The following is a 13,674-nucleotide window of genomic DNA, read 5'->3' as shown; positions in this document are numbered from 1 at the left end:
ACCCATTAATACCTGGAACGCATCTGTGTCACTTTTAGATTTCTTTAGGCTATTCAAAAATAGCAGATATACAAGCTCATAGCGCGGCACCGAGTGCCGCGCTACGAGCTTGTAGATCTGCTATTTTTGAAAAATCGTGAAATATTTTTTTTTACATTTCTTTCCGAAAAACTGTTAGGATTTACAAAATGTTTAGAAGCGGCCTCAGGTCTTAATGGGTTAATACTTCGGCTATTTAAAAATCCAGCATTCAAATTCAAAAACAGCCGATCTATAAGCTTATAGATATTTTTATATTTTTTTGTTTTGAAAAAATCGTGAAAAGAATATGAAAATCTTAGAACAAGTTTGATATTGTTTAACACTTCTCATAAGGGGGGGGGGGTTCTTTTCAGATGGTCAAATAAATATCAGTTACATGACGATGTTTGAGAAGCAGTGCTTTGTGAGATGCATTAACAGACCCGCTGCACCCATTTCTTTTACACTTTTTATTACTTACTGTAACACACCAGGTTTCACATCCACACTGAAGGGGGGGTTGGATTCAGTTTTGTTCTGACAACTGTGATATAACCACTAATTATCTGTTCCTCTCTCTGTCACATGTCATTGAATTCCTCTCTGTCCAAGATTGTTGTCCTTATTTCCATATCAACACTATTTTATTTATAGTCTGTTTAATACGATCTACAATCTATTTAAACATTGTTCAGTGTCTAAGCAACATTTAGCTATTGATCTATCATTAATATGAATCAATTTACTTCCAGGAAGGGCACTTTTTTTTAGTAAATTGGGATATGTACTATGTAATATGTTGTCTTTGTGCCTTGTGTTGTTTGATTGTGTTTATATCATGTCTATTTTCTTTCATCTAACACTGTGAGGACAGAAAAATTCACGTCAATTCAATTCTGTTAAGCCTGATTTATACGTAGTCGCACTCTGGTGTTGCATGCCGTAAAATAGCAGATCTACAAGCTCACAACGCGTCACATTTGTGACACACGTTGTGAGCTTGTAGATCTGCTATTTACTGAGCACACAACTAAGTGAGACTTGGCTTCTTGTTTGGGATGTTCTATATGGCCCTCATGCTTCCTGACCGTGGGATGCCCTGACACCATGAACCTTTTGTTGTGAGCTAATGGGCCATCTTGACTGACCTTTGCTTGACCTCTTGACTACTCTCTTGACAGATAAGACAGGACCTGGTCGCAAACGGTATCCGCGTCTACCCCCAGAAAGAGTTTGACGAGGACACGGAGGAACGCATGGTCAATGACAGGATCAGGGTACGTTCAGCCTGCCATGCACTAAGAATACAATCTGTTTTAAGGCATTTCTTTAATTTACTGGCCTCACAATATGAACAATTCACTTCACATAGCAGCTCATTTCTAATCTACCACGAGCTGTTAATACAGCTTCTCTTCTCTTCTCTTCTCTTCTCTTCTCTTCTCTTCTCTTCTCTTCTCTTCTCTTCTCTCCTCTCCTCTCCTCTCCTCTCCTCTCCTCTCCTCTCCTCTCCTCTCCTCTCCTCTCCTCTCCTCTCCTCTCCTCTCCTCTCCTCTCCTCTCCTCTCCTCTCTCCTAACATGTCATTACATTTTCTAAAATATGATGTAATGCAAAAGCTTTGGGATAATAATCAATGTCAGAAAACATTAAACTTTCATGTGAGTAATCATATTGCCAGAGGCGACACACTGATGAAGATTTGTGTGGTGGTTTTTGACACTGTGACATTCCGTATCCAGGAAAACATTCCCTTCGCTGTGGTGGGAACGGACAAGGAACACCAGGTGAATGGGAACAAGGTGCTGGGACGCAAAACCAAGTGGGGCATCATCGAAGGTAACCACTCCATTTAACAAAGACTACACAGTGTCCGAGTATATACAGATCTACAAGCTCACAATGTGTCGCATAGAGAGGCGTTATGAGCTTGTAGATCTGCTGTTTTTTCTGTCAAGTGTGTCAGTGATTCCCAAACAGTGTGCTGAGGCACATTGGTGTGCCGTGAGACAAGTCCAGGTGTGTCTGAGATTTTGTGACACACTAGCATCCCTAATTTGGGCATGTCATTGTCCCCCCACATAAACAGCCAATCTACAAGCACACAATGCTTTGTGATGCTTTTTTTTTGCCCATTGGTGTGCCTGGGGCACAAAAAGTTTAAAAAACACTGATTATGATCATTAGCATTTACAAGTACTTAGTAAGTCAACAAAGTTGATCAAAATGCCTCAAATGTTAGTTTTTTTTTGCCTCAGTGGGGTGGGGTGCGTTGCCATCTAGTGGTGAGACTGTAAAACAGAATGCTCCAGGCTGCTACAAACTCAGCGTGGAAAGACATCTATATTCTCAATGCCTGGAACATGAAATGGAAAACGATAAATTGGGAACGGTTGTGGAAGTTGAACATATCTGAGCAAATAACAATGTGAACACATTTATCTGAAAGCCAGCCGTAATGAGGCCTGCCCCGGGATACTCAAATTGGCTATTCTACAACAACAACAACATTAGTGCTATTGTGTCGGCAGTCATAGAGTCATAGTCATGGAATATAACTGCTAAACTGTTGTGGGATTCTTGAGGGATAGAGATGAAAGCTCATTGTATCTTTCAGTGAAATAAACCCTCATTATGTTTATGTGATGCAGTGAAACACCACAAATCCCTAAAAGCCACTTCATTTTCTCTGTCCACAGTGGAAAATGTGGCACACTGTGAATTCGCCAACTTAAGAGATTTGCTGATCAGGTGAGTTGATGTGTGTGCTTGCATGTGTATGCTTGCGTGTGTGTGCGTGCGTGCGTGCGTGTGTGTGTGTCATGCCTGACCATTCTCCTGTGTGCTACTTTAAGCTACCATATACAGTACAAAGTCTTACCAGTGGCTTCATTTTTCCCATGTTGTCAGGCGTGGGATCATGGGTAGTTTGTGAAGGGCCATAAATGATACAGAGGAGTGTTTGTTTCCCTTTTGACATGTGCACGCACCCTCCCACACACACACCCCCACACACACACACACACACACACACACACACACACACACACACACACACACACACACACACACACACACACACACACACACACACACACACACACACACACACACACATCGGTGGCTTGTCCCTGTTCAAGTAGAATGGAATCTAATGACAGAGAGTTGCAGGGCTACTTTAAGGTCAGCCCGGGGGTCGCATGCCTCTCCGAGGCCTACCTCAGGCCAAAGGGCAGAGGTCAGCGGCGTGTTCCGATACAGAGCAGGATCTGTCAGCAGGAGAAGAAGCAGCTGTTTTATGACAAGTGGAAGGTGTTTTAACTCCTGGGGAAAAGTCTCGTGTTTCTGCTGTGTCATACTGTGTAACATTCATTTTAGCTTTTAGTTGTTTTTGTTTTGTTTTGCATCGTCTCTTGTAGCTGTAGTGTCATTACAGCGTTTATCGATACAGACATACCCGCTCTAAAACGGAATGCTGCAGGGCTAAAATACATAGATAAATACATTTCCGGTGCGAGGACAGACACTCGTGAATTGAAATAATGTTTAACAGTGTTTAGAGAAGTTGTCAAAAAAAATAAACACACATTTATAGATCTGCTATTTTTGAAAAGCCAAAGAAATCTTAACCCATTAAGGCCTGAGTCCAATTCTTAAAATGTTTTCTAAATCCTAACAGATTTTTGAAAAAAATATAAAAAATATTTTTTTACGATTTTTCAAAAATAGCAGATCTACAAGCTCGTAGCGCGGCACTCGGTGCCGTGCTATGAGCTTGTATATCTGCTATTTTTGTATAGCCAAAGAAACCTAAAGTGACACGGATGCGTTCCAGGTCTAAATGGGTTAAAAGGATATTCCCGGATTGAATGGGTTAAGATGTTATCAAACTAAATAATAAAAGAAAACCGACACAAGTGTAATCGTCTTTTGTCCCTCTGCTGCTTCTTCCTCTCTGCAGGTCTCATCTCCAGGACCTAAAAGACGTGACCCACGACATCCACTACGAGACGTACCGCGTGCGGCGGCTGAACGAGAGCAACATGACGCTCGACGGCCTGGCGCTCGCCACCCGCCCGCTGGAGAACGGAACCGCTCACAACAACAAGAGCGACTCGGAGAGCCACCTCTGAGGGAACCCGCCCCGGAACGCCGAGTGCCGCGCGTGCGGCGGCGACGACGGCGGGCGGCGGACGGCTTCCCCTCGCCCATTTCCTGTTTCTTGTGACTGCGAGCCCGAGAGCGGCCGTTTCCCTCCGATTTTCCAATCAGAATGAGACAGGGAGGAAAAGGAACGAAGAAGAAAGAAGCAAACGGAAATCTTTTTTTTTTGCCCTCCCCCAATGGAGAAGTGGAGATTGTTTTTTTTTATTTTGGGACCGACTAGTGGATAAAAAAAGAAAAAAGAAAAATTCTATTGAGTTTTAACTAAAGACATTATAATAATAATAATAATAAAAATGCATTTAAACGTCAGATATGGATATATTTTTGTGAATGCGCCGACATATATATTTTTTTCTGGAAGGAGTGCCCCACGTAGGGCAGAGAGGCAGAGAGAGAGAGAGAGAAGAGAGAGAGAGAGAGACAGAGACAGAGAGATAGAGGGAGACAGAGAGAGAGGGAGACAGACAGATAGATAGACAGACAGAGAGATAGAGAGATAGAGGTGCGAGACTGTGTCCCAATAGCGTTTAAGCACTAAGATCCATCTTCATTCTCTCATAAGTCAAACAGGACCAAACACGGTCTTAGTGCTAAAACGCTTCTGGTGACGCCCCAGATGTCCGTACTAAGATAGACCTGAGGGAGCCAGAGTTGTACGTGAGAAGATAGTTTCTGTCACTGAATTTTCTGGATGCTGAACAATGACAGTCGTGACCAAGAGGCAACCAAAACTGGCCCTGTTTTATACTTTGTTGTACGATGGCGCCGCGCGGTGAAAATAGCAGATCGACAAGCTCACAACGTGTCACGGTGCGACGCGTCGCGAGCTTGTCGATCTGCTATGTTCAAGAAAATGTTTGAAAATGTTTGACAATATTCACTATATAATGACATGACCCAAAATCGTCACGGCCATGGTTTAAACTGATGAAAGTGGTCGGTAATCGTTGCCGTACCGAGTGCCGACCGTTTGTTTTGGATCTGCATGTCTGCCACTGAAAAGGACTCGATGAGCTTTGGAGCTGACATACTTTGTCAACTTTATCGGCTGCAACTTCAGCATGGTGTGCAAAAAGGTGCACACAAGTACAGTTTGATTTCAGTTAGATCCTTTACACTCCTGTAAAGAAAAGGGCTGCCTTTTTTGAACAAGTATTGATGCCATCGTACATCCATGTTACATATTTTGATGTGATGTGTTGACCTGTGTATTATTTACCTATACAATCCTACTGTATGAACTTCATGACTCTTAATACGTCATCGTTTTCAACCTTAGTTTTCCCATGTCCATTAACGACTCTACAAAACATACAGTACATTTATCATGGTATCAGATCCCTCCTGGTCCTTTGGTCACACATTTCCTGTCCCCACTGCCTGCATTATGGATGCTTTATAACAGATTCACATTGCCACCTGGAGGTGTGGTGACGCAATTACAGGGTCAGAGTGAAAAAGGGCCGATTCTCTTCCAAATGTCTATTTTATTGACAGATGCCTGTTTAATGGTGGATTCTTACAAAGGATATCACTTAGATCTTTAACTGATATGGTTGTTTGTGTTCCTCATGTACTGTAAAGCAATGGTTACAGTATGTTGCATGTTTAGCAGCACATGTTTTGCATGCAGGTTATGAGGGGCTCATGGGTTTGAATGTAGAATTTTTAATAAGAAGCTTTTTTCACCGTATTGCGACAAGTGCCTGGCAGGGGAAATAATGACACATTAAATTCAAGACATTAAATTCAAGACTTTGGGGGCAAACGGCATCGGCACCTGTCTGCAACGGAGCATTTCAATTAGCTCTTTTATTAGAGATGTAAACCAACCCTCCAAATCAATGCTATCGTGTTACTGTCCACTGGATTGTTCAGACACAAATAACCACAAATGCGTTTTCCTCTCATTAGAAATCTTTAAGTCTTCCCACATGGCAAAGATACTGTGGGTTCTACTGAGTCACGCCTTTATCTTGAAGTCTGTGATTTGGATCGTTTGAACCACTGTTTCCCAAACAGTGGGTCGGGACCCATATGTGGGTCCCGGACCCATATGTGGGTCCCGGACCAATTTTTATGGGTCTCGAGTGAATACCCCTTTATTTTTTGTTTCCTACATTTTGGTTTTTATTCTTATTTTGAAAGATTTCCCCCAAAAATCCAAAATATTAACAATTTGTCATAAGTCAAAAAATTCAACGGTTTTTTCAAAAGAATTCCATAAAAAAATGAATACTTTTAAGTAGTGAAAATAGCAGATCTACAAGCTCAAAACAGGTTATGACCTTGTAGATTGGCTATTTTCACTAGTTTGGGTCCCGGGGAGATTTCTCTTTTGGTTCTCGAGCTAAAATGTTTGGGAACCACTGATTTGAACCATCTTACATTGATGACTTACAACTAGACTTGACATGCAAGGATTTATACATTCATGTATTCTACCATACTGCATTCATTATTCTGTCTCCAACAGGGACAAAGCAATAGCTCAGTCCATTTCTAAGGTTTTGAATGCATGAGGCATTTAGGCCTACACACATGTAGAATCATCAGTGTTCATTTATCTATTTGTAACTGAGAATGTATAAATGGAACCAAATGGACCCATAAGGGTGCAATTGGTTTCATTTGCAAACTCTAAATGAAACAATGAGGATTTGACTGTGTATTTGCTTATGCCATGTTGTTGTTTTCTTCTCTCTGGTTCTGCTCTGTGTCAGTGACAGTGCAGTGTGTTTGCCCCTATGTGTTTTATATTTGTCATTATACTAACAGCTCCAACATCTTGTCCTTTGCTTTTTATATTATTATTAATAATATACAATGTAAACACTGTTGATTTACAATTAAATGATTGTCACTTTCCCAATGTCTGGTGTGAACTCATTGTGTGAAAGGGCTTAGTGGATCCTGACCTGCATGGTAATGCTTGTTGTGAATGAAGTTAAAATTGGTCACTATAATGTAAAATGTCACCATTTCCGTCTACTCATTGTGCATGTCGTTGGTGGGATGTGGACAGTCACTTTTTACTTGAGTAAAAGTATCAATACTGCAATACCCTGTTACAAGTAAAAGGCATGTGTTCAAAATGTTACTTGAGTAAAAGTACAAAAGTATTGGCATCAAAATATACTTAAAGTACCAAAAGCAAAAGTACAAAATGTTTTAAAATAGCAAACACGTCGCGATACGACGCGTTCTGAGCTTGTAGATCGGCTATTTTCAAATAGCCTATTTGTGAAATAGGGCTTAAGTGGTTAATGTATGTTTTATAATATAATAATTTAGTAACTAGTTACTAAAGTTTTCAAATAATTGTAGTGGAGTAAAAGTACAATATTTGTCTCTGGAGTGGAAGTAAAAGTACTGAAAATGGGAAATACTCCAGTTAAGTGAAAATTCCTCAAAATTGTACTTAAGTACAATACTTGAGTAAATATACTTAGTTATTTTACACCACTGGTCCTCAGTAATGCTCATTATAAGATGGCACCATTTCTGTAGCCTCGGAAACCCATGCCTTTTTTTCTTGCTCTGTGTCTCAGTGGAGGACTGTGTGGACTGCCCAGAAACCTGCCTGCCAATGTCATCATGGGCAGGCAGGTTTGGTCATTTCAAACAAAGAGAGAAAGGCCCTTTCTCTTCCTGGAAAGTTAGCATTCTGAATTAGAAGCCATTGTCCTTGAAATGACCAAACCTGCCCACCGATGAGGTCATTGGTAGGCAAGTTTCAACTGACACAGACCGAATAGACCAGGGGTCTTCAAGGTTTTTCAGGCCAAGTGAGAGAGATGAAGCAGGGACCCCCACTATCATCAGTGTTGTGTAAATGTATGTTTTTTGTTTGTTTGTTTGTTTGTTCGTGTTTGTTTATTTGTTTACACATTATCTTTTATATTAAAGGACGACTTCACCCATTTTCAACCTATCTTCATATAATAGGCCCTCACTAAAGCTCATGATAAAATGGTACACATTTTTTCTACTTGGTCTGTGTCTCATAGGAGGACTGTGGACAATCCAGAAACCCATCTACCAGTGACATCATCATTAGGCAGGATTTTTTTTTCAACAAGATTTAAAGCATTTATTTAGATTTGTATTAACGCGAGAACAATGGCTTCTATTATTGCATTGCAACTTTCCAGGAATACAACGCCTGCAGTTTCTATTAGCTTGGATTCCCCATTGATGATGTCACTGGTAGACGGGTTTCTGAACTGTCCACAGCTCTCCTATGAGACACAGACTGAGTAGGAAAAAATGGTACAGTTTTATCATGAGCATTAGTGAGGACCTATTATATGAAGATAGGTTGAAAATGGGTGAAGTCGTCCTTTAATACAGTATGTTGGATTCATGTTAACTGTATTTTCAGACATTTAACCACTTCTTAAAGCCTCAATACTTAGTAATAGCTTGTAGATCTGCTATTTTCTGCGAATGTTCCCCCAGAATAGGGATGCTCTAATAATATGTTTTTCTTAATCTTGAAAAAAATTAAGAATTTTGAATTATTTCAATTATTTGTCCATTTATTTTATGTTATTTTATTCGACACGAATCCTCTCCTCAGGGGGTTCCTTACACACACCGTGGGAAGCACGTGGACTTGGTGTGATCTCTGTGAGGCAGCTGCTACTGCCAGGGGGCGGGGCGGGGGCGGGGGGGGAGAGAGAGACCCAGTGTCAAATCACGCGTCATTTGGCACCTTCAGGACATTTGCAACCCGCGTTCACCATCTAGTGGTTGATAACCGCAAGTGTTACAATGCTTTCACTGAGCACATTTTCTATAGCCTAAAAAAACCAATGGTTCTCAAACTTTTACATTTTTGACAGTGTACAAATGGAACCTGTCAGAGTTACATACTTGAAGGGTAAAATTAGACCCCCCTAAAGGACCCCAGGCCCAGAGAGTCCCTGAAATCCACTTTGAGAACCACTGGGTCTGGCTGTCTGGCCTAAACTAAAGCACTCAGTGGTTCTCAAACGTTTTATTTTCAAGGACCCTCAGATATGCATTAGGCCCATTATACCTCTATGATTAGGCCACGGACCCCCATGCTATAGGGTTTGGCCATGATAAACAAACAACTATGGCCAGTTGAAACACTTTAAAGCCTTTTATTTGTATCAGTTTGATTCTTTGCAAAAATCTGTAGACTCTCAACATCATCATGGGCCAGATGCTTTCTCTGTATTCTTAAGTGTACAGATAATACCAGCCAAAGCTGCTGTATTTTACAGCTTTAAAAGGGATGCTCTTCTTATTATCCTGGGAATGTGATGTTCTTATATTGCTGGAAATGTAAGTGGAATATCTCAGGCAGTAGCCATTGTTTACCACAGTGGTTCTCAACCTTTTCAGGCTGTGACCCACCCAAAATAATCACATTTAAACTGGGGACCCTCCAAAATAATCATATTTGAACTGGGGACCCCCCAAAATAATCACATTTAAGCTGGGGACCCCCAAAATAAGCTCCCAGGCCCCCACCCCCTGATAATCACTTATATTGTAGGAGTTGAGGCAATACATTTAGTTTGACACGGTTCCACAGATAAAAATAGGAAGATAGCCGATCTACAAGCTCGGCTATTTTACCTCTTTCTGTTTATCTCTTTCTTATTATTATTTGACAATTTGGCCGATGTTTGACCAGTTTTTATAATATAGTGTGTTTATTACTTTTGATGTAGAAATTGTCTTTTTTATTATTTTTTTATGTATTAAAAGGTTCTTAAAAGTCCACACCTGGGGGGTCCCGACCCACAGGTTGAAAACCGCTGGACTTTACCGCTAGAGGGCGGTACTGTGCCGTCTCATGGTGTAGTCTCGAGCTCTGGGGTGCAGACAGAGCTCTCCTCAGTCCTCAGACCCTCCTCCTGGGAAACTAACTGATTAAACAGACTAAAGACCCTCCTCCTGGGAAACTAACTGATTAAACAGACACAAGAAATAGGAAACACTTTACAAAAAAAATATTAGTTGTTAGTTTGGGATTTAAGTCCACAAAACCGTTGGTTTCGCATTTTGAGTCGCCAGTCTGCTGGATTAGGATTCTTTCTGTGAAGGTAAGAAGTTGTGACAGAGAGTGAGCTGAACGCATGTGCTCCTTCACACAGCGACTTTCAGTGGTGGAAAGTAACCAAGTACATTTACTCGAGTACTGCACTTAAGTACAATTTTGAGGTATGTTTTACTTTACTGGAGTATTTCCAATTTTCAGTACTTGTACTTGTACTTCACTACACGTCAGAGGCAAATATTGTACTTTTTTTTTACTCCACTACAATTATTAGAAAACTTGAGTTTCTAGTTACTTTGTAGATTTTGATTGTTATTACAAAACATACATTAACTACTTAAGCCCTGAATATATTTTGCTGACTTGAAAATAGCCGCCCGAAAATCTACATTTTATACATTTGAAAACTTGTGAAATGGGGCATTCTGCACAATGAGTACTTTCTACTTTTGGTACTCTTCTAAGTATATTTTGATACCAATACTTTTGTACTTTTACTCAAGTCAATTTTGAATTCACAATGCACTGCAGTATTGATACTTTCACTCAAGTAAAAAACGTGGTGACTTTAGTAACGTCAAAAATAATATAAACCTGTCATTTGTCTTGGAGGTCCAGGGACCCCCAGGGGTCCTTGAGGGGGTTCTAAATGGACCCCTTACAGGTCTGTGACTCTGAGAGTAAATATACACAATGGATTCATGCATTCTCTCAGAGTTGGGGGTCCTTGATATATTAAAACGTTTGAGAGTCATAATGCTAAAGGATTTGGGTTTTCTACTGTTCTGTGATCTAAGCGTTTAGTGAACAGCTGATTCCCTTTTTATTGTCAGGTCAGTGATCCTGTGTGTGTGTGTGTGTGTGTGTGTGTGTGTGTGTGTGTGTGTGTGTGTGTGTGTGTGTGTGTGTGTGTGTGTGTGTGTGTGTGTGTGTGTGTGTGTGTGTGTGTGTGTGTGTGTGTGTGTATCTATGAACTATGATCGATTGTTTGTGGGTAATCAATCAATTATTATTAGTATGGTTAACATGAGCCCTACAGGCTTATCAGGACAACACTATTAAAGGACTAGGAGACAGGCAGCATTATCTGACCATTCAGAATCTGAATGGTCAGTTAAAGGTAGGGTAAGTGATTTACTTTGGTTAAAATAAGTGTTAAATAGCTCTATATTCTGATAGTACTCATTGCTATTAGAGTGTTTGTTCATTAAATGGAGTCTCCCATGTCTCTCCAGCTCTTTATTAAACGGATAATGCATGTTCAGTGCTCTCTCCTGATTGGCTTAAATGTTGTCACCTACCTGAAAATGTACTATATTCTGTTTACTAAAGAGCTGGAGAGACCCCTGTGACCGAACAAACGCTCCGTAGCCATGGTTACTATCAGAATATAGTACTTTAACCTTTTTAACAACAAACAAAATACCCACAAATATCACTTTACCCAACCTTTTAATGTGCCATAATATGCCACAGAAACTAATCTGAATTTCAGAGTAAATGTCCCCGGTGTGTTTTCATGTGTTCTCCATTGTTCAAAGACATATTGGAGAAAGTGACTAATAATCCCAGAATGTTATGGGAAACAAAAACAGGACGTGGATTTAAAACACCGGATGTGATGATGAAGCATGTGTTCTTTATGGGCAGCCAGGATACAGTTGTATTATCTTCTGTTAAAAGCATTTGTGTATATTATATTGTCAGCCTACCTTCAGAGGAAGACATTAACATGTTCCCAGTTCATAAGAGGTTTTTAATGTATTTATTTTAATCGTTAGAAACCACCCCCTTTCTTCAAATACAGTTGAGCTTGTTGGCACCCTTTGATTTTTGCCTCATACTGCTGTAACCCAGTAGTTCTCAAACTTGTTCGTGCCAAGGACCCCCAAATTGATACGTCCGCGGACCCCCATCTGAAAGGTTTGTGCCAGGGACCCCCAGAAGAGAAGATTTGTGTGAAATAATTCAAAATTATTCAACATTTTTCAAACATTTCTGAAATTAAGGAACAAAAGAAAAATAGCAGATGTACAAGCTCTCAGCGCGGCACGAAGTGACGCGCTGTGAGCTTGTAGATCTGCTATTTTTGAATAGCCAAGCTAAAACTATTTTAACTGGAGGACCCCTGGGGGTTCCCGGACCCCACTTTGAGAACCACTGGTGTAACTATTGTTTTGCATCTCTGTTCTCGTTTGTATTCTGTTCCCTGGTTTAGTTTGAACCTGTACAGCGCTTAGGTTGACCTTGGTCTCTTCAAATGTGCTCTATAAATAATAAAAGAGTTGAGTTCAGTATTTGAATCAGTCAGTCACCGCTAATAAGTGATCCAGGTAGGTATATAGAGCAGTGGTTCTCAAAAGTGGGGTCCGGGGACCCCCAGGGGTCCTTGAGGGCGTTCCAGCGGGTCCCCAGAAAATGTGATAGCATCCAAATCAGTGTAACCAGTAACCACTATTTGAAGATAGCCGATCTCAAGTTCACAACGCTCACAACGTCGTCACGATGTGAGCTTGGATATCTGCTATTTAAATTTTTTTTGAATACACATCTCGTATGAGGGTCCCTCCCTGGCACAAAATATTTTCAGATGGGGGTCTGCAGCAACATGCATATTAACTCATTCACTGCCAGGCTTATTTCAAGCTTGTTGATCCATATGCCACAGGCATTATGGATCAAACGGAGAATTTTTTTTCTCCGTTTACATTTTAACATTGAAGTGGATGGAGCATTAACTTTTTGAAAATCGTTTTCTCCTAGTTCCTTTGAGATAAAAAAAAAAGAAAGAAAAGGTGACGTCAAAAGACGTCATTGGCACTATATGAGTTAACTTGGGGGTCTTTGATATGAAAACGGTTTGATAACCAGTGCTATAGTAATATCTCAAGATAGATTCTGCTGTCTTGAGAGATAATTCAAGGTCACTCAGCACCACTGCCCTAAACGTGTAATGTTGTTATGAGAAGGAATAAACACAGATGCACTCAGGAGGAAGTGTACTTAGAAAGGGGAGGAGCCAAACCGAGTTTCTGTTTTCTACACAAAAAAGTAGGTGGTGCCCCCAGAGGTAAAAACAAAGGCAATTTGACCAAATGGGTTCCCAGATTGGTGCTATAGCAGAGCATGTTTGTGCAAATGAACGGCAACGGAGGACACAAGAAGAGAATAAAAGTAGGATAGACTCTGAAATGGAAATGACAAAATTAACACTGTATGTGGGTCAGATTCCTCTATTACCAGTGGTTCTCTAAGTGGGGGTCCAAGCAGGGACCTTGAGGGTGTTCCTTACATTTCTGTAACTCTGAGAGCTATGGGGGTCTTTAAAATTAAAAAAGTTTGAGAAGAACCACTACTCTATTACTATCTAAATTTAATTCCATAAGGGTTTTTTGATGGATCTGCCAGAGGGCTAACACGACTCTGTCCTGTGTGTTTATGTACTTGTAG

At 40.6% G+C, this 13,674-nt stretch overlaps 1 protein-coding gene across 4 annotated transcripts in view; it reads left to right on the top strand.

Annotated features, from left to right (window-relative positions):
• The window catches only part of LOC308099316 (uncharacterized protein), a 114,138-nt gene extending 107,084 nt beyond the window's left edge, over window positions 1-7,054 (top strand). For all 4 annotated transcript variants that reach the window (XM_080448039.1, XM_080448040.1, XM_080448038.1 and 1 more), the window contains exons 11-14: window positions 1,203-1,298; window positions 1,763-1,859; window positions 2,720-2,771; window positions 3,982-7,054. In XM_080448039.1, coding sequence (XP_080304165.1) covers window positions 1,203-1,298; window positions 1,763-1,859; window positions 2,720-2,771; window positions 3,982-4,153 — 417 coding nt within the window. In that variant the 3' untranslated portion in view covers window positions 4,154-7,054. The remainder of the gene's footprint in view (window positions 1-1,202; window positions 1,299-1,762; window positions 1,860-2,719; window positions 2,772-3,981) is intronic.
• The last annotated feature ends 6,620 nt before the right edge of the window (window positions 7,055-13,674 follow it).

The sequence above is a fragment of the Gymnoscopelus braueri genome (assembly GCF_963280865.1).
Source record: "Gymnoscopelus braueri genome assembly, chromosome: 13".
Classification (NCBI taxonomy): Eukaryota; Metazoa; Chordata; class Actinopteri; order Myctophiformes; family Myctophidae; genus Gymnoscopelus; species Gymnoscopelus braueri.
Note: the sequence above shows the minus strand (reverse complement) of the source record. Positions and strands in the feature narration are given on the sequence as shown.